The 27,411-nt window shown below is 41.1% G+C and overlaps 1 protein-coding gene and 1 long non-coding RNA gene across 2 annotated transcripts; one reads left to right on the plus strand and one right to left on the minus strand.

Moving 5' to 3' along the window:
* Positions 1–14: 14 nt before the first annotated feature.
* Positions 15–5,096, minus strand: vps26c (VPS26 endosomal protein sorting factor C). The gene is made up of 8 exons (XM_044041573.1): positions 4,280–5,096; positions 2,972–3,115; positions 2,596–2,745; positions 2,280–2,360; positions 1,390–1,464; positions 1,154–1,304; positions 926–1,078; positions 15–344 (listed from the first exon to the last, which is right to left on the minus strand). The coding sequence occupies exons 1-8, from the start codon at positions 4,334–4,336 to the stop codon at positions 262–264; spliced, it is 894 nt and encodes a 297-aa protein (XP_043897508.1). The 5' UTR covers positions 4,337–5,096; the 3' UTR covers positions 15–261.
* An 11,847-nt stretch (positions 5,097–16,943) lies between these two features.
* On the plus strand, positions 16,944–18,079 carry LOC122780212. The gene is made up of 3 exons (XR_006361667.1): positions 16,944–17,051; positions 17,520–17,610; positions 18,020–18,079. It is a non-coding gene; the product is annotated as an uncharacterized LOC122780212 (long non-coding RNA).
* The last annotated feature ends 9,332 nt before the right edge of the window (positions 18,080–27,411 follow it).

A 27,411-nucleotide genomic window follows, 5' to 3' on the forward strand; every position in this document is an offset into this window, starting at 1 on the left:
AAAGAGGCCTTAAATACTGAGACAGATTTAATATTTTATCACAATTGTACACTGTTAATCAGAAGGATGACAAATCATTGTAAATCATCAGCAGAGCCACAAAAAACAACATTTAAAAGAGTTTTTTCCTCCAAATTTCTCATGACCTCAAAGTTCTTATTTAGTAGATGAAGGCGCTGATCTCCCACTGGAGATGAGCTGCTGTGGTTTCACAGAGTCTCACGTCGTGGTGAACTGGACTGCACTGCCTCAGCTCCAGGTTCAGACTCTGCAGAGCTTCAGCGGGAAGTTCTCTGTGATCAGATGATCGTCGTGTAGCACGATAACGACGTTCACTTCAAACTCTAAAAAGGACAGAAAACAAACGTGTTTTGTAAAAAAATTCACAATTTTTCCCCAGATCTTTGTCAAACTTTTCCCTAAAGTCTGCAGCAGACGATGGCTTTAAAATGCATTTTTATTTCTCCACAAATCAGTTGCTGTAAACAAAACTGTAACAAATGACAAGCTTATGGAAAATGTTAGTATTGTAAGGACATGGTGATATTTCAACAGAATTTCAGCTTTTTCTACATGAACATTTCCTTACATTTGATTTTAATGCACTTTTAGTGATTTTTGGACAAATTAGTATTTTATACTTTATTTAACCAATCTAATCAGTTGATTTATACTGAATAAATCTAATTTAAACTGTTCTACACGTTCCTTTATCTTGTGAATGATCCTCAGGCAAATGTGTGAGCTGTTTTAATAATTGATAACTGATAAATGTAATAATTTATTCAACCTTCTTTTATAATATCTGCTCAGTGAACGTCTTGTTCACTCTTAAAAACAGTTTTCTGACATTTCTAGACAAATCTGTCGTAATTATTTTCATGTGTGGAATAAAACAAATGCATAAATGCGAGGCTTTACTGACCGACTTTGAAGTTGGTTGTCTCCAGCGTGGGGCAGGTGAACAGTCTGGGAAACACCATGTAGATGGGGATGGAGAGGCCGTGGCAGACGTCGCCTTCTGCGATCTGGATGTTCTGGATCTCGGTGGCGTCTCTGGCGTAGCCTTCAGCACAACCTGAACACGACACACAATTCTTTAAAAAAACAACACAAAGCTGCAACAGAGGAAAGATTGGAGGCGTGTCCTCACCACAGGTCTCCACTCGCACGAGCTGCAGTTCAATACTTTTGATGGGAGTGTCCGAGTTCTCCACCAGCACCTCTCCGGTCAGAGGCTGGCTGATCACACAGTTGGTGGCGTCTAAATGGCCTCGGATCAGAAACTTGGGCAGAGAACTCCTCTGAACACAGAAAACAAGGAGAGTCGTTCTTTCACTGAAACAATAAAAATCAGGGTAAAAAAAAAAAGCACCGCGGTCTTCTCACCTCTCTGATGTTCTCTAAGGTGTCTGGAGTGACGGTGAAGTTGACCGGAGTTGGAGCAATTTTAGATTTCTGTGGCTGAGGGAGGAAGAGAAACAGATTTCGCACAGATCAAGTGGCTGTGTTTTAATCTAGGATTATTTTAGATTATTCCTAGACTGTTAATGTACAACATAACCTCAGAAGAGGTTCCAGAAGACAGTTGGAATGTAAATATAACTACCATCTGTAATCAGACTAAAACAAAAACAAAGGTCCTTAATCTAAGCCATTAAATCTGGTTTTAACCTTGTGTTACGGCTGCTGGAATATCGTCGTCCCCAATTTAGCTTTGAGTTAGATATGCAAACTAGTCTGTCATTGGAGGTGAGTTGTTTCACTTCCAACAGAAGAAGCCGTCTCCCGGTCCTCACCGGGCGCCTCTGAGAGTCAGAGTGCCTCATGCTGAGCAGCAGTTTGTAATCTTGTTGAAGAAAATGCTGAGTGGCAGGTGTTTGAAATATGGAAGTTGGGCTCAGGTCTTTAGCTTCTAAAAAAACTGATTCCTCATTCTCAGCGTAGGTTTGTTTTTAATCTTGTCTAAATAGATGCTATTCCATTGTGTCATTTTTGTTTTACTTAAAGTAAAAGTATGGTTTTATTTCTGTATTTGACTAATAAGTCATTTTTTCTCTTTCTTTCATTTTATTTGAACAGCATCCTCTGCACATTTTCTGTTTGCCAGATTATTTTGTGAGCTAACCCTCAACTCCTTTGTAAAAGAAATTCTTGTATTTTCTATCTTATCTTGGTTGTTTATGTTGCTTTGCTATCTTAATACCTTAATCAAAAAACCCCACATAGTATTAGTTTTTAATCTTTATTTACGTGACCACAGTTTCTGCTTAGCTCACCTGACAGTGTACGATGAACTCACAGTTCCTGCTCAGGTCTTTGGCCAGCAGGGGGCGCTTCATGTCACAGCGCAACGTGTACTGAGAGGAGGAGAAGACAAACACCTGTTTACACAGAAATATATCTGAATGTATGTAGTTTGTAAAAGTGTGTTCATACATCAGCTTTCCTGATTTACAGACAATGATTTGAAGGTAAAAGTTGTACTGGGTGTGTAAAGAGTGAGGAAACAAAGGAAGCCATACGGTAAGTATCTTCCTCCCACTGTTTAATTATGATATCTAATATAATTTGAAGTCAGAGTCCCTCACTCACCTGAATGTTGACAAAGACACCGTGGTAAGTTTCGTACAGCACTTTGTTGCCTTTAGCCTGCAGAGGGAACTCAAAGGGAATCTCAGTCTTTCCACCTGGTATCTTTCCTGCTTTGGCCACTTCAATGTTGTTGCTGATCAGCTGGATGGGCTGCACAGGGAGGACAGGTTAGGTCTTTGACTACAACTGGATTAGATTTATTAGAATTGGCTACCAAATTCTAGAGTTAAACTGGTTTTACTTTTGGATCGTACAGACAAGATTTCCAGTTTACAGCAACTTCTAATCTGTATTTATGGTGAATTAAGGACCAACAATCTCACATCCAGACTTTACTGAGAGTCAGATTCTACTCATGTGTGAACTGAGTTCTCACCTTGACCGAGTTGTAAAATGCCTCAAAGACACCAACGCTCTTAGAACTGAGCTGCAGGTTCACCAGTCCTTCCATGTTCAGAGTGATGCCATGGTGCTGCAGCGACTCCTTACACACCAGCACGATGACACCAGCCACCACCTCCTGCACACACACACACACAAACACACACAAACAAACAAACAACACTGTTGACAGTATTCCACTATATATACACTTAAACATCAACCCCATTGTATCTAGAAAAAACATAACGAACACTTGAAATGTTACTCAGGGCCACACGGTCGGTGTAGTCCCACAGTCAAACATCCAATTAGGAGATTAGGTAAATTGGACACCCTTCATTTACCATGAGAGTGGTCAATCCCCATATTACATGTTTTTGGACTGTGGGAGGAAGCCGGAGAACCTGGAGAAAACACACAAGGACAACATGCAAACTTCATGCAGTGAGGCCCTTGTTCCGAACAAGGCTCAAACCCAGGTCTTTGTGCTACAAAGGCAAGAGCACTAACTACTACACCAACCATGTTGCCCATCCATGGCTACTACCACACTGTAAATCATTGTTAGTTAGTGTTTAGTTTTTAGAGAAATTTCAAGTTAAAAGTTCCATTATCACACTTTTTAATTGAAAAAAATATACTGTATATACATTGTTATTGCATCCCAAAGTTGGTCATATGTTTGTATTAAAAAGTGTGCATGTGGGATTTTGAAAACGTATACAGATACGGTGATGTGATTGTTTATTTTGAAAACCGGATGTTATCTTTTTACCGTAAAAACTAAATTCAGCGTCAGATAGTTTGACGAGTATCGGACAGCTTGACCGCAGTAAAATAATGACTTCAAAACAACTCAAATGTACATAATGTTAATGTGAGACGTTTATTCCTAAAGATAAGTAAGTCATTTTGGAATGGTGACATTTTTGAGAGCGTAATTGATTGATTGTTTATCGTTATAATGAGAAACTGGCTGGTATTTATTTCTCTGCACAACAATCAATATATGCTAATTTTATTACATTTTAAATCAAACAGTGATTTGTTTGTTGTAGTTTTGTGCCGGACACTGAAAACACTCACATGACCTCATCAGCTGTGGATCATGTGCTCAAGACAACGACCATGTCTCCTGGTTGGGTAGTTCATGTTTATCGAGGACATTTATATATATATATATACTGTGCTCTTCTGACACTAAACAATCATTTAACAGTTAAGATAAATGTGATGTTTACAGCGCAGACGGTGCTACAGAGGCAGCTATCGCTAGCCGGCTGTGATGAAACAAACTTACCCCTTCATGATAAACTTTATTCGCTCTTTTCAGTCGTATGTCCAAAGTGACGCTCATGTTTGACAGTTAAGCCTCAGACAGACATTTAAAATGGGGTTCGGGTTAATTATGCGTGAGTAACGCAGCAAACTAACAGTTCTTTTTTACATGGATATCCTGGTTTGTTTTCCTGCCGGAAGCAACATCACCGAGGCGTCCGGTTCGAGGACTTCAGAATAAAAGTTGTTTTGTCCCTTGAAAACACTTCCGGCTTGAATAATTCTTCTTCCTTTGTCCATGGTTCGAACCAATTAAGGTAACATCGATATGATTTGGCTAATTAATTGAAGGTTCTCACATCTATGTTATAGAGACATGAGCAGCTGTATAAAGAGTGTTCTCTAAAAGTTCTGAATAAGAATGAAAAAGTTGTGTTCAGCACATCGATATCTACTAGCATACTGTACAGTTTTAGAGGGTTTCTTGCTATTAGCAATTATATCTTTGTTTTGTTTACAATCACAGTGGTTAGAGCTAATATATATTCATAAATTACGTTAAAAAGCTTAAAACCAGCGTAAAGGATCGACAACTCAACATCTAACTGAGTATTTGTTTCTATTTTTATTAGAGGTTTCAAAGGTATTTGAACCTACAACTTGAGACATTCAACTCAAGGTTTGATCTTGTTGTTTTTAAGTGGTTAATAAGGATGAAAAGGTTTTGCAGGAATTGAACCCAAGACTTCAGATCTATAAATCAAGGTTGGTTGAAGGGATAACATGAAGAGTGATAGTATGAAGGAACATCCAAAAAAGCGCTATAAGTATGATGTATTATTATTATTATTATTATTGTTGATAATCAGGTGATTTTGGACAACATACTATGCTATGACTTTTTTGACTGATTTTGGACGACATACTATACTATGACTTTTTTTACCCATTTTTGGACGACATACTATACTATGACTTTTTTCATTTTGGACGACATACTATACTATGACTTTTTTGACCCATGATTTTGGACTTTCGACATACTATACTATGACTTTTTTGGTGATTTTGGACGACATACTATACTATGACTTTTTTTGTCTGACATACTATACTATGACTTTTTTGATGACTTTTTTGACATACTATACTATGACTTTTTGAGACATACTATACTATGACTTTATTGACTGATTTTTGACGACATACTACACTATGACATTTTCGGGTGATTTTGGACGACATACTATACTATGACTTTTTTGACTGATTTTGGACGACATACTATACTATGACTTTTTTTGACCTATTTTTGGACGACATACTATACTATGACTTTTTTGCGGTAAACACTTTATGTCACATTGTGCAGCAAAAGGTAAAAGCTTTAAGACAGTTGGAGTTGGTGGGGGCTCCTTCCCAACTGTTTTGCTTGCAAGCTGACTCCTCGACACCCTGCTGAACCCAGCGCATACAGCCCGGGTGGCTGTTCTCAAACAAGAGAGTTAAGTACACCAAGTCAGTTATCATCAGATTGAATAGCTCACACCATCAAAAAGAGTCTTGGATCTCTGGGATTGTGAGTTCAAATCTTGTTATCAACTGAACTTCCTGCAACTTTAGAACTTCAGACCAACATAAGAATTTAAAACTACCAGCAACGTGTTGTGCTGCAGGTCAGTAAGAATAGCTCATGCTGGAAGAGTTAGACTTGTATGTCAGAGGTTATGATTTCAAGTCTTATGGTCAACTGTTTGAGTGCGATGTTTAAAGTAAACAGTCAAAAGCTCTAAGAGAACCTGAAGAACTGAAGTTGTAGGTAGCTCAGTTGGCAGGAATGCTACTTTGAAGTCTAGAGCTCATAGGTTCAGTTCTTGTGAGGACCAGGATATTTTAAAGGTCAACATCCAAAGTGAATATTGAAAGGAGACCAAAAGTCCTAAATAGAGCAGGAATTGGTGGTGCAGTGGTTTTGTTCACAACCATGGGAATGTGTGAGTTACAAGGTGACCGGTTCAATACGGGCAGGGCAGGGCAGGGCAGGCAGGGAGTGAGAGGAGAGGATGGGTGGGGCAGGAAGGGGTCAAAGGTCAAATACTTTATATTACTCTGTGCAGCAAAAGGTAACCACATTAAGACACTTAGGTGGTGGTAACTGATTTTGGACAACATACTATAGTATGACGTTTTTGACCGATTTTGGACAGCATACTACGTAATGGGCCACACAATCAGAAGGACTTGGGTTCGAGCCCCGCTTGAAACAACAACCTGTGTGTGTGTTGAAAATAATGTATCTTTATATATCCGAAAACATGGTGGCATCATGACAAAAACCTGGCTTTTAAAGAGTTAAAATCTAAATTCAAAAACAAAACAAATCCATGTAGTATATTAAAAACAATTCATATTTTATAATACAATGATGCCGTATGAGTATGACTAATATTAGACCGACTCTAAGGGTTAAGAATGTAAAGGAGGAGGAGTTACACAGAGAATAACACATGCACTTCAGTTTCAACTATGACATTTCAACACTGACTGAATCATCTATGTTGAAACCTTTAAGATCAGAACTAAAAGTGGATAATTTCAGCAGCTTCTAAAAGATGAAGGGGAAACGTTCGTCCAGGAGGTGGCAGCATTTCAATGACAACATGAACATTGATTAATTTCAGGTGGAGCTGCTCCTGCACAAAGCGACACTGATGTGAAGGCCATGGTATACTTTCCGTGACTTGGTCCATTCCACTGTTCCCCTCTGTGTCGATATATTTGGAATGTTCCACTTTGTGTTTATCAGTCGGAGCTTCTTCTCCCACACGGAGACGCAGGAAGAGGACAAGGACAGTGGGCATGAACATGTGGTAACTGCTGCCTAAATGATTCCACACATTTCTTAGATGGTCTGTTGACGCTCTGTTCACACCTGCTGTTAACATCCGACCTGAATGATCCGATCACAAGTGTTCAGATTACACCTGCTGCTGCTGCTAATGTGACGTCACTGCTCCACATGTAAACACACGATCACGGTCAAAAAAATGCCTTAATACTGTCACGAATGTCATAGTATACTGTGTCGTCCAAAATCAACTAAAAAAGTCATAGTATAGTGTGTCGTCCAAAATCAACTAAAAAAGTCATAGTATAGTATGTCGTCCAAAATCAGTCCAAATATAAACTGTTAAGTGTCAAAAATTAGTATTTTGTGTGGCCAGTAGGGGGCAGGTGTATGTTGTCAAGTAAAACAGTATAGTATACTATTTAGATTTTAAATGGCAGCTACAGTGGAGTCAGAATGTTACTACTTTTCTCAACCTTATTTATTTATTTATTCATCTACTATTATTATTCATTTTATTTGATTTCTTTAGTGTAAAATCGGCTTGAAATCTTTAAATTACAGGACCAAAAATGTGACCGGATCAACCCCACGGTTGCAGAACCTGACCGACCAGACCGGATCAACCCCACATTTGCGAAACTGAACTTGTTGGACTGGAACAACCCGGAAAAAAACGTTTGTTCTTGAAGTTTTTTTTGATAAATTGATAAATTGAGTCATGGTGAAAAACAAAGAGCTATACAACATGAAGACTTGGCTGTTCTTCTTTTTGACTTTGTCTCGTGTAACTGATGTGGGTTCAAATAACCAACTGCTGCTACAGTTCCCTGGGTTTTCCTTGACTTTTTACATTGAATCTGGCAGGGGTGCAGGTGGTTGCAAGAGGTGGTTCTGGGGAAGGGCAGGTTGTGGGTTGCAGGAGGTGAGGGGAGTCTGGGGAAGGGTAAAGAGGGTAAAAAAGTTAACAGTTTATGTTACAGTATGCAGCAAAAGGTACATGCTTTAAGACAGTTGGAGTTGGTGGGGGCTCCTTCCTAGCTGTTTTGCTTGCAAGCTGACTAAGTATTCTCCAAATTCTGACCTGGATGAGAAAGTTACTGTAAGTACACCAAAGTTAGAAGAGCAGGGCAGGGAGTGAGAGAAGAGGATGGGTGGGGCAGGAAGGGGTCAAAGGTGAAATACTTTCTATTCTGTGCAAACCCATTATCCTGTGTTCCAACTGGGTCTCGAACCCAAGTCCTCTTGTTGCGAAGTCAGGGGCACTAACCACTACACAAACCATCTTGTTCATGTCAAGGGACAGATGTTCTTAAATATTTCATTAGTCATCAGACGTTTTTTGAAGTCATTAGTTCTATTATTGAAAGACGTCCAAATTGGATGAAAAAGCAAACAAACACAACTAGCTCACATGGTTCAGACAAGGTCTGTCGTTCCTATGGTCAGAGGTTCGAATCTTACCTGAAGTGGAAATTTACAGTATTGCATGTTTTGAATGGACTGGTGAACAGTGCAGGGTGAACGCCACCTATGACCCTATGACAGCTGAGCTTGGCACAGCAGCCCCCACGACCTTCCAGTGGAGGACAAAGTGGTAGATGATTGATGGACTGTGGGAGGAGGCCAGAGAACCCGGAGAAAAGCTGCGCACACACGGGGAGAACATGAAAACTGCAGAAAGATGCTTGTTCCATATGGGTCTCGAACCAAGGTCTTCTTGTTCCAAAGTCAAGAGCATTAACCACTACACCAACCATGCTGTCCATGATGAGGGACAGATGTTTTAAAATAGTTCATAACGCTGAGATATGTGAAGTCATGAGTTCTATTATTGAAAGGCTTCAAAATTGGCCGAAGAAGCATACAAGGACAACTAGGTCACGTGGTTCAGGCAAGGACTCTCGTTCCTATGGTCAGGGGTTCGAATCTTACGTGAAGTGAATGTTTAAGTGCAAATTTACTGTATTGCATGTTTTGAATGGACTGGCCAACAGTCCACGGTGAACCCCGCCTATGACCCTATGACAGCTGAGCTTGGCACAGCAGCCCCCATGGCCCTCCAGTGGAGGACACAGTGGTAGATGATTGATGGAGCGTGGGAGGAGGCCAGAGAACCCGGGGGAGAACATGAAAAACTGCAGAAAGATGCTTGTTCCATATGGGTCTCGAACCAAGGTCTTCTTGTTCCAAAGTCAAGAGCATTAACCACTACACCAACCATGCTCCCCATGAAGAGGGACAGATGTTTTTAAATAGTTCATAAGGCTAAGATCTGTGAAGTCATGAGTTCTATTATTGAAAGGCTTCAAAATTGACCGAAGAAGCATACAAGGAAAACTAGCTCACGTGGTTCAGGTAAGGACTGTCGTTCCTATGGTCAGGGGTTCGAATCTTACGTGAAGTGAATGTTTAAGTGCAAATTTACTGTATTGCATGTTTTGAATGGACTGGCCAACAGTCCAGGGTGAACCCCGCCTATCACCCTATGACAGCTGAGCTTGGCACAGCAGCCCCCATGACCCTCCAGTGGAGGACATAGTGGTAGATGATTGATGGAGTGTGGGACGAGGCCAGAGAACCCGGGGGAGAACATGAAAAACTGCAGAAAGATGCTTGTTCCATATGGGTCTCGAACCAAGGTCTTCTTGTTCCAAAGTCAAGAGCATTAACCACTACACCAACCATGCTCCCCATGAAGAGGGACAGATGTTTTTAAATAGTTCATAAGGCTGAGATCTGTGAAGTCATGAGTTCTATTATTGAAAGGCTTCAAAATTGGCCAAAGAAGCATACAAGGACAACTAGCTCACGTGGTGCAGGCAAGGACTGTCGTTCCTATGGTCAGGGGTTCGAATCTTACGTGAAGTGAATGTTTAAGTGCAAATTTACTGTATTGCATGTTTTGAATGGACTGGCCAACAGTCCAGGGTGAACCCCGCCTATCACCCTATGACAGCTGAGCTTGGCACAGCAGCCCCCATGACCCTCCAGTGGAGGACATAGTGGTAGATGATTGATGGAGTGTGGGACGAGGCCAGAGAACCCGGGGGAGAACATGAAAAACTGCAGAAAGATGCTTGTTCCATATGGGTCTCGAACCAAGGTCTTCTTGTTCCAAAGTCAAGAGCATTAACCACTACACCAACCATGCTCCCCATGAAGAGGGACAGATGTTTTTAAATAGTTCATAAGGCTGAGATCTGTGAAGTCATGAGTTCTATTATTGAAAGGCTTCAAAATTGGCCAAAGAAGCATACAAGGACAACTAGCTCACGTGGTTCAGGCAAGGACTGTCGTTCCTATGGTCATGGGTTCGAATCTTACGTGAAGTGAATGTTTAAGTGCAAATTTACTGTATTGCATGTTTTGAATGGACTGGCCAACAGTCCAGGGTGAACCCCGCCTATGACCCTATGACAGCTGAGCTTGGCACAGCAGCCCCCATGGCCCTCCAGTGGAGGACACAGTGGTAGATGATTGATGGAGTGTGGGAGGAGGCCAGAGAACCCGGGGGAGAACATGAAAAACTGCAGAAAGATGCTTGTTCCATATGGGTCTCGAACCAAGGTCTTCTTGTTCCAAAGTCAAGAGCATTAACCACTACACCAACCATGCTGTTCATGAAGCGGGGCAGATGTTTTTAAATAGTTCATAAGGCTGAGATCTGTGAAGTCATGAGTTCTATTATTGAAAGGCTTCAAAATTGACCGAAGAAGCATACAAGGACAACTAGCTCACGTGCTTCAGGCAAGGACTGTCGTTCCTATGGTCAGGGGTTCGAATCTTACGTGAAGTGAATGTTTAAGTGCAAATTTACTGTATTGCATGTTTTGAATGGACTGGCCAACAGTCCGCGGTGAACCCCGCCTATGACCCTATGACAGCTGAGCTTGGCACAGCAGCCCCCATGGCCCTCCAGTGGAGGACACAGTGGTAGATGATTGATGGAGTGTGGGAGGAGGCCAGAGAACCCGGGGGAGAACATGAAAAACTGCAGAAAGATGCTTGTTCCATATGGGTCTCGAACCAAGGTCTTCTTGTTCCAAAGTCAAGAGCATTAACCACTACACCAACCATGCTGTTCATGAAGCGGGGCAGATGTTTTTAAATAGTTCATAAGGCTGAGATCTGTGAAGTCATGAGTTCTATTATTGAAAGGCTTCAAAATTGGCCAAAGAAGCATACAAGGACAACTAGCTCACGTGGTTCAGGCAAGGACTGTCGTTCCTATGGTCAGGGGTTCGAATCTTACGTGAAGTGAATGTTTAAGTGCAAATTTACTGTATTGCATGTTTTGAATGGACTGGCCAACAGTGCAGGGTGAACCCCGCCTATGACCCTATGACAGCTGAGCTTGGCACAGCAGCCCCCATGGCCCTCCAGTGGAGGACACAGTGGTAGATGATTGATGGAGTGTGGGAGGAGGCCAGAGAACCCGGGGGAGAACATGAAAAACTGCAGAAAGACGCTGGTTCCATATGGGTCTCGAACCAAGGGCTTCTTGTTCCAAAGTCAAGAGCATTAACCACTACACCAACCATGCTGTCCATGATGAGGGACAGATGTTTTTAAATAGTTCATAAGGCTGAGATATGTGAAGTCATGAGTTCTATTATTGAAAGGCTTCAAAATTGACCGAAGAAGCATACAAGGACAACTAGCTCACGTGCTTCAGGCAAGGACTCTCGTTCCTATCGTCAGGGGTTCGAATCTTACGTGAAGTGAATGTTTAAGTGCAAATTTACTGTATTGCATGTTTTGAATGGACTGGCCAACAGTCCGCGGTGAACCCCGCCTATGACCCTATGACAGCTGAGCTTGGCACAGCAGCCCCCATGGCCCTCCAGTGGAGGACACAGTGGTAGATGATTGATGGAGCGTGGGAGGAGGCCAGAGAACCCGGGGGAGAACATGAAAAACTGCAGAAAGATGCTTGTTCCATATGGGTCTCGAACCAAGGTCTTCTTGTTCCAAAGTCAAGAGCATTAACCACTACACCAACCATGCTGCCCATGATGAGGGACAGATGTTTTTAAATAGTTCATAAGGCTGAGATCTGTGAAGTCATGAGTTCTATTATTGAAAGGCTTCAAAATTGACCAAAGAAGCATACAAGGAAAACTAGCTCACGTGGTTCAGGCAAGGACTGTCGTTCCTATGGTCAGGGGTTCGAATCTTACGTGAAGTGAATGTTTAAGTGCAAATTTACTGTATTGCATGTTTTGAATGGACTGGCCAACAGTCCAGGGTGAACCCCGCCTATGACCCTATGACAGCTGAGCTTGGCACAGCAGCCCCCATGGCCCTCCAGTGGAGGACACAGTGGTAGATGATTGATGGAGTGTGGGAGGAGGCCAGAGAACCCGGGGGAGAACATGAAAAACTGCAGAAAGATGCTTGTTCCATATGGGTCTCGAACCAAGGTCTTCTTGTTCCAAAGTCAAGAGCATTAACCACGACACCAACCATGCTGTCCATGGAGAGGGACAGATGTTTTTAAATAGTTCATAAGGCTGAGATCTGTGAAGTCATGAGGTCTATTATTGAAAGGCTTCAAAAGTGGCTAAAGAAGCATACAAGGACAACTAGCTCACGTGGTTCAGGCAAGGACTGTCGTTCCTATGGTCATGGGTTCGAATCTTACGTGAAGTGAATGTATTAGTGCAAATTTACTGTACTGCATGTTTTGAATGGACTGGCCAACAGTCCAGGGTGAACCCCGCCTATGACTCTATGACAGCTGAGCTTGGCACAGCAGCCCCCATGGCCCTCCAGTGGAGGACACAGTGGTAGATGATTGATGGAGTGTGGGAGGAGGCCAGAGAACCCGGGGGAGAACATGAAAAACTGCAGAAAGATGCTTGTTCCATATGGGTCTCGAACCAAGGTCTTCTTGTTCCAAAGTCAAGAGCATTAACCACTACACCAACCATGCTGTCCATGATGAGGGACAGATGTTTTTAAATAGTTCATAAGGCTGAGATATGTGAAGTCATGAGTTCTATTATTGAAAGGCTTCAAAATTGACCGAAGAAGCATACAAGGACAACTAGCTCACGTGGTTCGGGCAAGGACTGTCGTTCCTATGGTCGGGGGTTCGAATCTTACCTGAAGTGGAAATTTGCCTCGACACTGTATTGCGTTTTTTGAATGGGTGAACACATCCTATCACACTACAAAGTGGTAGATGATTGATGGACTGTGGGAGGAAGCCAGACAATGTGTAGAAAAGCCACATTCTCACACGTGGGAGGAGGCCAGAGAACCCGGGGGAGAACATGAAAAACTCCACAAAGATCCTTGCTCCAACTGGGTCTCGATCCCAGGTCTTCCTGTTTCAAAGGCAAGAGCACTAACCACTGCACCAACTGTTTGGGCCTTTAGGGAGGACATTTATCCTTAAATACCTCATTAGTCTGAGGTCTTTCTGATGTCATCTTTGTGCTCATCTGTTATTGAAAGTCATCCAACGTTGACGAAGCAGTGTGTGAGTACAAATAGCTCACGTGGTTCAGACAAAGACTGGAGTTCCTGAGGTCAGAGGTTCGAATCTTAGATGAAGCAACTTTTAAAGCCCAATATTCCACACAGAGAGTGAATAAGTGTGAGAAAACCGGAGGAAGAGCACAGACAGTTAGCTCAGCTGGTTAGAGAGTGGCCTTTCAGTCCGGATGTTGGCGGTTCGATTCCTTTATAGGCCAAAGTTTAAGGTTCCACAGCCAAAGTGAAGACTCAAAAACGCCCGGAGCTCCGTCCCAAATGTCAAAAGGGTTCGTGGCGTGAAGGGTTGGTTCGCAACCGCAAGGTTGTGCCAGTCCGGCTGTGGCTGGTTCAAATCCAGCACGGTGCGAACACTTGGCCCCGGCGCCGGGGTCTAACTACGCGCGCTCTCACTGCGATTGTAGTGGTGGGAGGTTGGGGCTGGGCTGTGCTCCCCCGGCCACCCGCACAGATGACAGCAGGGGGTTATACCATTTTATTTCACATTTTTGGCCCAAAAAAAGCCTTAAAAAAACAAAGAAATACAAAAAAAAAATGAGAGGGGTTCACTCCCTGGACTGTTGACCACACAGTTGGGTCCAGGTGTCCAGTAACTGCTGCTTAAAAATGATGAGCACATGAATGAGACTTCTGTGTGATTAACGTGTTCACATCATTTTTACATTGTTAACAAGTGAAAACTGTGGACAAGTCAAAGTTCCACAGCCAAATCAATAAATACACCATTAAATAATGACTCACATGTGTCATTCATTCACATTGGAATTAAATACATAAATGTCTCATTATTAAATATGTCATTCATTCATTCAAATACCAAATTCATTTGATGTAAAAACAACATATAGAATGACACACATGTGACTCATTATTTAATGGTGTATTTATTGATTGAATGTTGCCACTTTGACTCGTACATAGTTTTCACTGGTTAACAATGTAAAAATGATGTGAACACATTAAACAGAGGCTCTGTTGACAAGTGCTGTTAACGTCCGTGTGAGGGGATGAAATCACAGGTGAAAGAGTGATGGTTTGCTCCAGAAAGTGTGCTAAACACAAGTTTAAACGCAACAAGTCTCTGATGCGTCTCCAGTGTCTGACTCGACAGCTAATGTTTTTGTGGTTGCTACGGTTACACACAGGATGTGACGCTGTTTGAGAGAATTATTAGTAGAAAAACAAATCCAGTGAAATATGGCGTATTCTTTTTTTTAGTGTATAGTTTCTTTTAACTGATGTTTCAAATAAACGTCATTAAAAATTAACAAAATAAATGAACATTTCAGTCCACTAGGTGGTGCCAAGTGCTCACTTTCACAAGTGCTGTTGTCTCAGTATATCTCACGGTGTCTATGATGATTATTTAAAAAAATATAAAACAAGTAGAGATGCAACGATTACTACATAATTAAACCATTACTAAATTAATTGTCAAATGATTTAATAATCTATTAATTGTTTTTTGTTTTATTACAAATGTTGAACATTTTCTGGTTTCTTTGTTCCTTTTAATGAAGAAAGTGAAATGAAAGGTGTGTGTGTGGAGCAGTGACATCACACCTGTGATCGGATCCCTCAGGTCGGATGTTAACAGCAGGTGTGAACAGAGCGTCAACAGAACATCTAAGAAATGTGCGGATCATTTTTAAGCAGCAGTTACCACACACCTGTCCCCGCTGCTCCTGGTCCTGGTCCTGGCTCCTGGTCCTGGCTCCTGGCTCCTGGCTCCTGGTCCTGGTCCAAACAAAGTTGTAGATCAGTTACAAAGACTTTAAAAATCCTGAAAACATTTGTAAAATCTCAATATTTAACAGAGGATTCTGATGTATTTAGTGACGACTGAATGGAATCACTTGAAAACACATGAACTGTGCCTTTAACGGCAGCTGTTTGCAGGTCTTCAGTCAGAGGACATGATGAGACAAAGCAGTGTCCACTTTAAAGTGTTCAAATGTGCTCACTGCAGTAAATGAGTGAAGAAATGTGAGGAAAACACAGGAAAACCTTTTTATTGTCAACTATATATTAATCCATATCAACACGGACACTTATTTTGAAATTCTGCTAAACCACTGCTGGTCAACAGTTTTTTTTTACTTAATCTGCCCCCTACTGGCCAGACTAGATACTCATTCTAAACAGTTTTAATGGTATAGTGAATTTATTTATTTTTTTATTACATGCGCGATCTATTTCTCTTCCCGTTTTAAAGGCCGTATTTATTGTTTTATTTAGAATATTATTATTTAACATTTGAACATTGTTGTTTTATATTATGTTGTGTCTATTTTGTACTATTTGTGTTGCTCTGAATATTTCAAAAATAAATCTGGAGAAACTCAGTACTTGAGTTGTCTTTTCACACTTTTCATACTTTTTTACTCATAGAGTATTTTTATTTTATTTTTACTTCTACTTGAGTAATTATTGTCTTACTGTAACAGTACTTTTACTTGAGTCATTTTTTTTGGCTTCTCTACCCACCTCTGCATATTATACGAGGACATTTTGGACAGTTGTTGACAGTATGACGTCATACTACATAATGACATATTTGACACCAAGTCACTTTTTTGAAAACATGTACGTGTGTTTACTGCGGACAGTGACGTCACATTAGCAGCAGCTAACCTGCTACTGGCCAGACTAGATACTCATTCTGAACAGTTTTAATGGTCTATTGACAGTTTGTGTTGAGGACATTCTTTGACATATGTGGACAATTTATATTTAAACGTTTTTGAGGACATACTACACTCGGAAAGTTCATATTTGGACAGTTTTGACGACATACTGTCACGTTGACAACACACGTGTGTTTGCTGTGGAGCAGTGACGTCACGTTAGCATTAGCAGGTGTAACCTGAACACCTGTGGTCGGATGTGAACAGCAGGTGTGAACAGAGCGTCAACAGAGAATCTAAGAAATGTGTGGATCATCTTAAACAGCAGTTACCACGTTTGTTCACATGATTGTCCACATGTTAGCTCACGCTGCTCCTCGTCCTCTCGCTGTTTCTGTCTCTGCGCAGAAGAAGCTCCGCCTCCGACAAAGGAAGTGGAACATTCCACATAGATCGACACAGAGGGGAGGAGTGGAATGTACCAAGTCACGGAAACTACATAAAGGCTTTTAAATCAGTATGTGTTTGTGCAGCTGCTCCACTTGTAATTAATCAACGTTCATGTCCTCGCTGGACAAATAAAAGAAAAATAGCAGCTGAAATTGTGAGAAGGGTCCAGCTGCAGACCCGCAGACCGCTCCACGACTCACCCCCGGCTCCAGGTCACAGAAGAGAGTGCGTCTGAAACGTGATGACGTTTACGTTGGTGAAGAAGTATGAAGAGAGAGAACCCGAGAGAACCCGAGAGAACCCGAAACAACGCGGGAAAATCTAAAACAACAAGGTGTCGTACTTACAAAATGACGGAGGGAAGGGTAAGAATGGATTAAAAAAACAACAAATGTTGATATTGAACACTGTATGAACGCTGTAATGATAGCGTTATTTATATGTACAGGTTATACCATTGAGACAGGGCGTCTCATTTTCAACCAACAAACATATAAGATAAACTATATGCTCTTTATATATTAGTATTTATCTGTTTGTTTAATCTTTAAATGACTCTGAGAAGTTGCACACAGCTTTGCTAATTTGAAAAACATGAAAAACTCAGTTCTACAATTGTTAAGATAAAAGATTTGATGATGAATAACATTATTTCATGTTTAGAAACCACGGTCAATAGTGTTATTTGATTTGATTCATTTCACTTAGCCTGCATATATTTTAGGACAGGGAAATTCAATCCAGGTCATTACTACTTGATTCTGGATAAAATACGAAATACAATTTCATTTTAAATGTTAACATTCTCTTATAGAGCAACACTACTCTTACAGATGGAGCCCTGAGCTGAGGAGATGCAACATTTGCCAAACAAAGGGGAGCTATGCAAAGCTTGTGTCTCATGTGCAGGGACAGAGGACGGTGGTAAGTCCGTCTATATTATCTAATATTTGTTCATTTCAATGCTGAAAGGCCTTCATTTCCCCATGAGCCTTACATGTTATGAAACATGGTGTTATTTCTGTCCTGACCATGGATAAGTGTGACCATCACACTGTTCAACTCATCCCTTTGAACATCAGACACTCACAATAAGTAAAGTAAACTAATGCTGAGCCATGTCATCTATGCTTTACTTTAGTCCATGTGTATTTTATTTTCACTGTTGTTGAGAAAAAGTTTCAAGATTCCTGCATTTTTATAGATGCCCCTGATAATAGTGATTGTTCTTTGAACCTCTTCATGAAGAAGTAATGGAACAATTTCAAAAATGTATTGTTTTGTTTATTTCTTGAAACTTCTGAATCACTTTTCCTGTCTGTCTGTCTTTTAGGATACAGTGTCTACAAATGCCACCTTGACTGTGTGCAAAGCCATTATCACTGTGGCTTAGTGAAAAATGTGTCCACAGTGACTCCAGCGTATTCTCCAGGGTCCACGGTGACTCCAGCGTCCTCTCCAGTGTCCCCGGTGACTCCAGCGTCCTCTCCAGTGTCCACAGTGACTCCAGGGTCCTCTCCAGTGTCGACCGTGACTCCAGCGTCCGAGATTCTCTCAGTGTGGCCATTGACTCGAAGCGTCCTCTCCGAGTGTCACGGTGACTCCAGCGTCTCTCTCCAGTCTTCGTGACTCCAGCGTCCTCTCAGACTGCCGTGGCTTCCAGCGTCCTCTCCAGTGTGGCGGCCGTGACTCCAAATCTCTCCAGTGTGGACTCCAGCGTATTCTCCAGGGTCACGGTGACTCCGTATTCTCAGGGTCCACGGTGACTCCAGCGTCCTCAGCGGTGTCCCGGTGACTCCGTCCTCTCCAGTGTCACAGTGACTCCAGGGTGACCCATGGGCCGTGACTCCGGGTCCTCTCAGTATGCGGCGCGTGTCTCCAGCGTCTCTCCAGTGTCCCACGGTCCAGGGTCCTCTCCAGTGAACGGTGACTCCGTCCTCTCCAGTGGAGCCCGTGACTCCGGCGTCCAGTCCGAGGTAATAGGCACGGTGACTCCAGTCCCTCCATTAATAAACCCCACTCAGCGACCCCTCTCCCGGTATCAGTGTCGCACCATAGTGACTCAGCGTCCTCCAGTGTCTCCAACCTCTCCGTCCATGACTCCAGCGACCTCCCGAGTGTCCAGTGTCCACAGTGTCCACAGTGACTGCATTTTGTCCAGTGGTCCAGCTGGTATGCCCTCTCCGGTCCAGTGTTGTGACCCAAAGCTCAAGCCCCTCCAGGTGCTCACTGACTCCAGCCTCTCTCCAGTGTCCACGAGGTGACTCAAGCGTCCTCCTCCAGTAATCACTGAAGCGTCTCCGAAGGTGTCCCCCTCCAGTCCTCTCAATTAATCACGGTGAGCCAGCGTCCTCTCCGAGGTGTGACTCCAGCGTCTCTCCAGTGTCCACGGTGACTCCATTGTCCTCTCCAGTGTCCCGCGGTGACTCCGGTGGTCACTCTCCAGTGTCCACCGTGACTCAGGTCCTCCAGTGAGCCGTGACTCCGACCTCTCCAGTGTCCCGGTGCGGCTCAAGCGTTCTCCAGTGTCCACTGGTGACTCAGCGTCTCCAGTGTCACGTGACTCAGGGTCTTCCAGTGTCCGGACTCCAGCGCTCCTCCAGTACGTCGACGGTGACTCCAGGGTCCTCCGGTGCCGTGTCCAGCCACTTTCCAGTGTCCACGTGACTCCAGCGCCTCTTCCAGTGTCCAGCGGTGACTCCGTCTTCTCCTCCACTGTGACTCCAGTCCACGGTCTCCGCGACTCCAGCGTCTTCCAGTGTCCACGCACTCACAGTAACCACGGTCCGATGTCCTGCCTCTCCAGTGTCCGCTGGTACCTAAAGCGCCCTCCAGTGTCCACGGTGACCCATTTGTCACTGCCTCAGTGTCACGGTGGAATCCCAGCGTCTTTCTCCCAGTGCCCAATGGTGAGCGCCTTCCTCGGTGACTCCCGCCTCTCCAGTGTCCACGGTGACCCATTGTCCTTCCAGTGTGACTCCAATCCACGGTGCCGACACCAGTCTCCAGTGTCCACGGTGACTCCAGCGACTCCTCTGCACTCTGGTGTCCTCTCCTGCCCAATGTCTCCTCCTCTCACTCATGACTCATGTCTCCTCCTCCTTCACTCATGTCTCTCCCCTGTCCTGCACTCATGTCCTCCTCATGTCTCCTTCTCCTCTGCACTCATGTCACTCTCCTCCCTCTCCTCCCTTTCTCCTCCTCTCCTCCCTCCCCTCTGCACTCATGTCCTCTCCTCATGTCTCTCCCCTCTGCACTCATGTCCTCTCCTCATGTCTCCTCCTCCCTCTGCACTCATGTCCTCCCTCATGTCTCTCCCTCCCTCTGCACCCATGTCTCCTCATGTCCACTCATGTCCTCCCCATGTCTCCTTCTCCCTCTTTGTACTCATAGCCTCTCCTGCTGTCTCCCTCTCTCACTCATTTCTCACTCCCTCTGCACTCATATCCTCCCTCTCATGTGTTTCCTCATGTCTCCCTCCTCCTCCTCTGCACTCATGTCCTCTCCTCATGTCTCCTCCTCCTCTGCACTCCCTGTCCTCATGTCTCTCACTCCCCTGCACTATGCCCTCCTTATGTCCTCCCTCATGTCTCCTCCTCTGTGAACATGACGACATACAGTCAACATATATGACTTTCTTGACTTTTGACAACATACTTTAGTATAACTTTTTGACCCGTTTTGGGCGATACTATACTTATACTATGACTTTTTACTGATTTTGGGATACTATACTATGACTTTTTGACTGATTTTGCATATACTATACTATGACTTTTTACTGATTTTGACATACAACTATGACTTTTTGACTGATTTTGGACGACATACTAACTTTTTGACTGATTTTGGACGACATACTATACTATGACTTTTTGACTGATTTTGGACACGACATACTATACTATGACTTTTTGACTGATTTTGGATTTGATACTATACTATGACTTTTTATGATTTTGACTCATACTATACTATGACTTTTTAGATTTTGGACATGACTTTTTGACTATGATTTTGACATACTATACTATGACTTTTTGACTGATTTTGGACATATACTATGACTATGACTTTTTGACTGATTTTGCCACATACTATACTATGACTTTTTATGACTGATTTTGACCATACTATACTATGACTTTTTACTGATACTATACTATGACTTTTTTGACTGATTTTGACGACATACTATACTATGACTTTTTATGATTTTGGCTATGACTACTACTATGACTTTTTGACTGATTTTGGACGACATTCTATACTATGACTTTTTGACTGATTTTGGGCGACATACTATACTATGACTTTTTGACTGATTTTGACGATATACTAATACTATGACTTTTTTTGATTTTGGACCTACATACTATGCTATGACTTTTTTTATGATTTTGGACATACTAACTATGACTTTTTTACTGATTTTGGACGACATACTAACTATGACTTTTTGACTGATTTTGGGACATACTAACTATGACTTTTGACTGATTTGGACGACATACTATACTATGACTTTTTACTGATTTTGACTCCATACTATACTATGACTTTTTGACTGATTTTGGCCGACATACTATACTATGACTTTTTGACTGATTTTGGAATATACTATACTATGACTTTTTTTTGATTTTGGGCGACATACTATAACTTTATGACTTTTCATGATTTTGACTCCTATGATTTTTGATGATTTTTCATAATACTATGACTTTTTGACTGATTTTGACAAACATACTATACTATGACTTTTTATGGATTTTGGACATACTATACTATGACTTTTTGGACTGATTTTGGACTACATACTATACTATGACTTTTTGACTGATTTTGGACGACATACTATACTATGACTTTTTGACTGATTTTGACTACATACTAACTATGACTTTTGACTGATTTTGACCATACTATACTATGACTTTTTACTGATTTTACTATAAATTTGATTTTTAGGATTTTGACTATACTAACTATTATTGATTTTGACTATGTTGACTTTTTATGATTTTGGACCTACATACTAAGTATGACTTTTTTCATGATTTTGGACCGACATACTATACTATGACTTTTTGACTGATTTTGGACCGACATACTATACTATGACTTTTTGACTGATTTTGATACTATGACATTTTGGACTGATTTTGGACAAATATACTTGATACGATTTGACTTTTTGACTGATTTTGAATACTATACTATGACTTTTTGAACTGATTTTGGACTACATACTATACTATGACTTTTTTTGACCGTTGGACATACTATACTATGACTGACTGACTTTTTGATTGATTTTGACGACATACTATACTATGACGTTTTTGACTGATTTTGGACCACATACTATACTATGACTTTTTGAACTGATTTTGGACATATTATACTAACTTATGCTTTTTTGTGATTTTGACTTATACTATGACTTTTTACTATTTTGGAACATACTATACTATGACTTGACTGATTTTGATACTTAATACTGCTATGACTGATTTTACTATACTTTGACTTTTTGTGATTTTGGACATACACTATGACTTTTTGATGGATTTTGATACTATACTATATGTTAGACTTTTTCACTGATTTTGGACCTACATACTATACTATGACTTTTTATGTGATTTTGACCACATACTATACTATGACTTTTTGACTGATTTTGGACTATACTATGACTTTTTTATGTGATTTTGGACTACATACTATACTATGACTTTTTTGTGATTTTGATACATACTATACTATGACTTTTTGACTGATTTGACCTTTTACTATGACTTTTTATTGATTTTGGATACTATACTATGACTATGACATACTATACTATGACTGATTTTGACATACTATACTATGACGTTTTTTGACTGATTTTATACTATATGACTTTTTTGTGATTTTGGAAATACTTACTATGACTTTTTACTGATTTTGGACGACATACTATACTATGACTTTTTTTTGACTTACTAACTATGACTTTTTTGATTTTGACATACTATACTATGACTTTTTGACTGATTTTGGACGACATACTATAACTATGACTTTTTGACTGATTTTGGACATACTATACTATGACTTTTGACTGATTTTGACATTATACTATACTATGACTTTTTGACTGATTTGGACGACATACTATACTATGACTTTTTGAGTGATTTTGACCTACATACTATACTATGACTTTTTACTGATTTTGGACGACATACTATACTATGACTTTTTATGTGATTTTGACATACTATAAAGACTTTTTTATGTGATTTTGGACTCATACTACTATAGTATGACTTTTTGATTTTGGACCATATACTATATATGACTTTTTATGATTTTGATTTACTTGACTGACTGATTTTGATATACATATACTATGACTTTTTATGTGATTTTGGACAAAATACTTAGTATGGTGATTTGGTACTATGACTTTTGGACTGATTTTGATATACTATGATTTTTATGATGACGACATACTATAGTATGACTTTTTAGTGATTTTGACCCACATATATAGTATGACTTTTTATGTGATTTTGACCTTTTACTATACTATGATTTTTGATGTGATTTTGGACACATACTATAGTATGACTTTTTATATGATTTTACCACATACTATACTATGACTTTTTATGTGATTTTGGACCTACATACTATAGTATGACTTTTTATGTGATTTTGGACTATAATAATTATACTATGATTTTTATGATTTTACACTTTTGACTTTTTGTGATTTTGACTCCACATACTATACTATGACTTTTTTGACTGATTTTGGACGACATACTAAAGTATGACTTTTTGACTGATTTTGAACAACATACTATACTATGACTTTTTTGACTGATTTTGGACGACACACTATACTATGACTTTTTTACTGATTTTGGACGACATACTATACTATGACTTTTTTGGATGGCAGCACAATGCTGATGCAGGTATGGTAATTACAATAACAATGTATTTAATGTGGTGAAGTGTACCAGAAGATGGCAGCATTACATCAAACCACCATTTGTGGAGATATACACTCAGTCACATGAAACCAGGTTTGTGCTTCTGGCTCTCCAGAGAGATTAAATTACCCACCAAGATCAAATTTCAGTTTGTTATATTTTTTGGTCGTGACTTTCCAGACAAACAGTTTTTCATTTCATCCAAATAATTAATATGGAATTTCAAATGTAAATTAATAGGGGATCCTACAGTGATTATTAATGTGCCACCTTTAATTACTCATATGACTACATTCAGCCACAATGGAAACCATACCACCACCACAGAGAACAGAGTTAAATGTTTAGAAATAAGGCGTCCGGGTCAACATCGAAATCTCTAAAACCTCTTCTATTAAAGAATGAATTGTGTGTGCTGATCAGAATAAGAGCACAGTTCACATTCTGTACACATCTCCTTCCTTTATACTAAAAATAATGTCATCGATCCATTAGCCATCCTCACACTGACCCACTTGCATGAAACTGCAGCTAATACTAGCTCATTAGCAGCCGACTTGTCTTCGACCAATAAAAAAAGCAATTCATTAATTAAAACCTGTCTGCTGCCAGTTATTTCTATGGACTTTCTGGCCTTTGAACTTGATTGGCGGGGGTGTGGTTACACTACATAATTAGCCAAACTCTCATTTAGCTCTCCCTGACCCATTTATGAGCCTATTAGCATTCGGAGCCATTTGTAAGCAGCTGGTCTCATCGCAGCTGCACCACTCTTCAACACTGCAGGCATCTGCACAGCTCTGGAATGAATCAGTCTGTGTGTGTTTTATGATTATGTACATGTGAAAGTACAGCACAGATGATGCAGTTCAACTCACATGAATCCCACACAATCATCACGTAGCACCGAGTGGAATGGAATGACACACAATCAACATCGGAATTTGAATGTAATCCTGGAATTAGATCAGGCTAATTTATTCTAAACCAATGCAGATATAATAAATATATCTTTGCTATTTCTGCAGCTGCATTCAACTTAAACACATTTTAGCGTTTGTTGTTTTTGAGTAAACAATGATCATCGATGTATTGTCATGTATTTATTTGTATGAGCCACCATGATTGGAAACGGCTGCGTGGTCTGACGCAGTCAAAAAATCTACTGTTAGTGTCGTGTCATCACTTACAGGCTGTTTGTGACTGCTGCCAGAATTCAACAACACTGACAAACACCAAAGACACAGGTGGCTGAACATTTTCTAAACCATAGAGATTATATGTATATGTATATGTATATGTATATATATATATATGTATAAATCAATCAAAAGGACAAATTCAATAAAAAATGTGATGCAAATATGTCTACATTTATTTTATGTGTAGTGCAGTTTGAGCTCAGTTCATCAAACTCTTTTCCATCATGAATTTGTTTAGCCCAAGGGGGAAAAACATGGAAAAGGACTGTTTGAGTAAGTAGCAGCAGCAGCAGCAGCAGCAGCAGCAGCAGCGAAGGTCTGCCCATGAATAACACTGGCTGTATGTGTTTTTCACCAGCTGTGACAGTGTGGCTGGTATTGTTTTTTTTTTTGTTTCTTTCCACCTGTGTGTGTGTGTGTGTGTGTGTGTGTCATGGAGCCACCTACACCTTCTGTGGCAGCTACTGCTACAAAGGTGGTGCTGAAAACTTTGGCAGGTTTGTATTTTGCTCTGTGACTGTGGACACAATGTTTTCCCCCATACTGAAACTGTGCTGAAACTTTACACTTGTGTTGCCATCCGAAGTTTCAAGATGGGTGTGGTCAGTACAGCAAGTACTAACTAGTCATGTAATAATGAAGTCATGAATACTGAGTGCTCATGTCATATTATAGTGTTGTAGTGTTCTTATCAAATAGTACAGTAACAATCATACTGTTTTTATGTTGGCGTGTTAACCCTCACGTTGTCATGTGCTCCCTCACTCTTGAAAGGTTTTTTTTTCTTCTTTTTTTTTAAATTCCAGCCTGTTTGAGGAAGTCTTCAGTGGTTGCACTCATTGATCCTTTAAAACACACATGTAAACATCACTGTCAGTGAATGTATATGAATTGCATTTACACAGTAAATACAAAGTTGTAAAGTGAAGTCTAACAATTTTATTACACAATTGCAATAAATGTTTGAAAGCAAATCTATCAAATGCATCACATTTAGTTTCACAAACATAACTTCAAACACTGCAGCTTCCACCAGCTCATTAATCAAAATGGCAAAACTACGAGCAACATGAACAAAACCCAGTTTCACCACAGAACCCGGGCCAAAGCTCACCGGCTGCTGAACAAGCTTTATTCCGCACATCGTGGTTTTGGATCCTCGGTCCATGTCAGCTCTCAGCTGTTTGCTCCCACTGCTGCTCTGCAGTCAATCTGTGAGTGTGGTGATGAGCAGATCCCCCTCAGCAGGTGTGTGGAAGGGGCGTGGCCCACAGTTCACCTCAACACACATGATGGCTTCAATCACTTGTGCATGTATGGGCCCTGTAGTCCACACATAATAACAGAACACCAACTCCTTTCAGACCATTTCACCGAGCGCAAACACATGAGTGGAATTCTGTGCATATTTGAAGTCTGCCAACTCCTGCACAGCTGAACAGAGGCAAGAAATAGACACAGTAATGTTTTCCACTTCAGGCAACAGTGCACTCTGGAGTTCACTCTGTGCTGTTATTGTTATATAAATTAGCAGGGATGGATCTACTGTGCCCTTTCTATGACTGAGTTCACATACGACAGACCTCCATCAGAGCGAGCCACAGGCGTGTCCATATATTCTACTGTGTTCTAGATATTGAAATAGGAGCAAGGAAATGGACTTTTATTCCCTGTGGCTAAATTTGATTTACTGTTCTATTTAAATGGCCACATTGTTTCAGAGGTTGGTGTTTCCACCGTTTAGCCTCAGGGTGTTCAGATACATCATGCTGTAAAGTAACCAGACATTTAACATAACACATGCGAGGCTCACTGAGCAGAGGAAAACACCGCACTTAGGTTACTAAAACAATATGTGCATTTATATTTTCACATCACCATACATTTCTGCTGTTGCTATTTTCAACAAACGTTAGTGGCTTCCACGGCCTTTAATGTAGTCAAAGAGTTTAAAGTCGTGCGGTGCCCATTTCAAAACAATATAATAGAGTAAAAATCTCGTGCTCCAGGCTGCGGTGCTTCAGTCGTTGCCCTGAGGAATCGTGGGTAATTACCAAAACACTCTAAATGACAAATGTGTAGGTAATCCCTCAGCACTCGTACCCCTCCACCACCCTGTGGCAATAAGCGTTTTTTCTGTCAAAAGTGCCGAATGCTCGCTTTCTTTAGAGGTAGAGAAACACTTCTATACTTTTAATTACAGGAGGAATATAAATATAATCCATTAGAAACGTTACAGGTCACACTTTCCATGTCCACGTGTCCACAGAGGCTCGTCAGGGTCCTCACACAGGTCCACGCTGATCCTGCACGGATGGAAGTGACCGAGGCCACCGGCACGCATCTGTGCTGACTGTAGCACAACACAACACACAACACAAGGAGACAACAAGAAGGACGGTCACCATGGAAACCTGCTTGAGCTCCATACACGTACAAGTCGACGCAGAATTCAAGGACACACAAAACTCAGGTTGTTGGCATAGATTTACTAACACATCACTCAGCGTCAGACCTTTCTAAGTTGC

Source organism: Solea senegalensis, linkage group LG13, assembly GCF_019176455.1.
Source record: "Solea senegalensis isolate Sse05_10M linkage group LG13, IFAPA_SoseM_1, whole genome shotgun sequence".
NCBI lineage: Eukaryota > Metazoa > Chordata > Actinopteri > Pleuronectiformes > Soleidae > Solea > Solea senegalensis.

What these genes read in the sequence shown, in the direction of transcription:
- vps26c (XM_044041573.1), bottom strand. Translation starts at nt 4,336, where the DNA reads ATGAGCGTCACTTTGGACATACGACTGAAAAGAGCGAATAAAGTTTAT. An exon ending in CATTTTACAACTCGGTCAAG is followed by an intron (nt 2,746 to 2,971) that starts GTGAGAACTCAG and finishes CTCCCTGTGCAG; the next exon opens with CCCATCCAGCTGATCAGCAA. An exon ending in AGTTCATCGTACACTGTCAG is followed by an intron (nt 1,465 to 2,279) that starts GTGAGCTAAGCA and finishes TTCCTCCCTCAG; the next exon opens with CCACAGAAATCTAAAATTGC.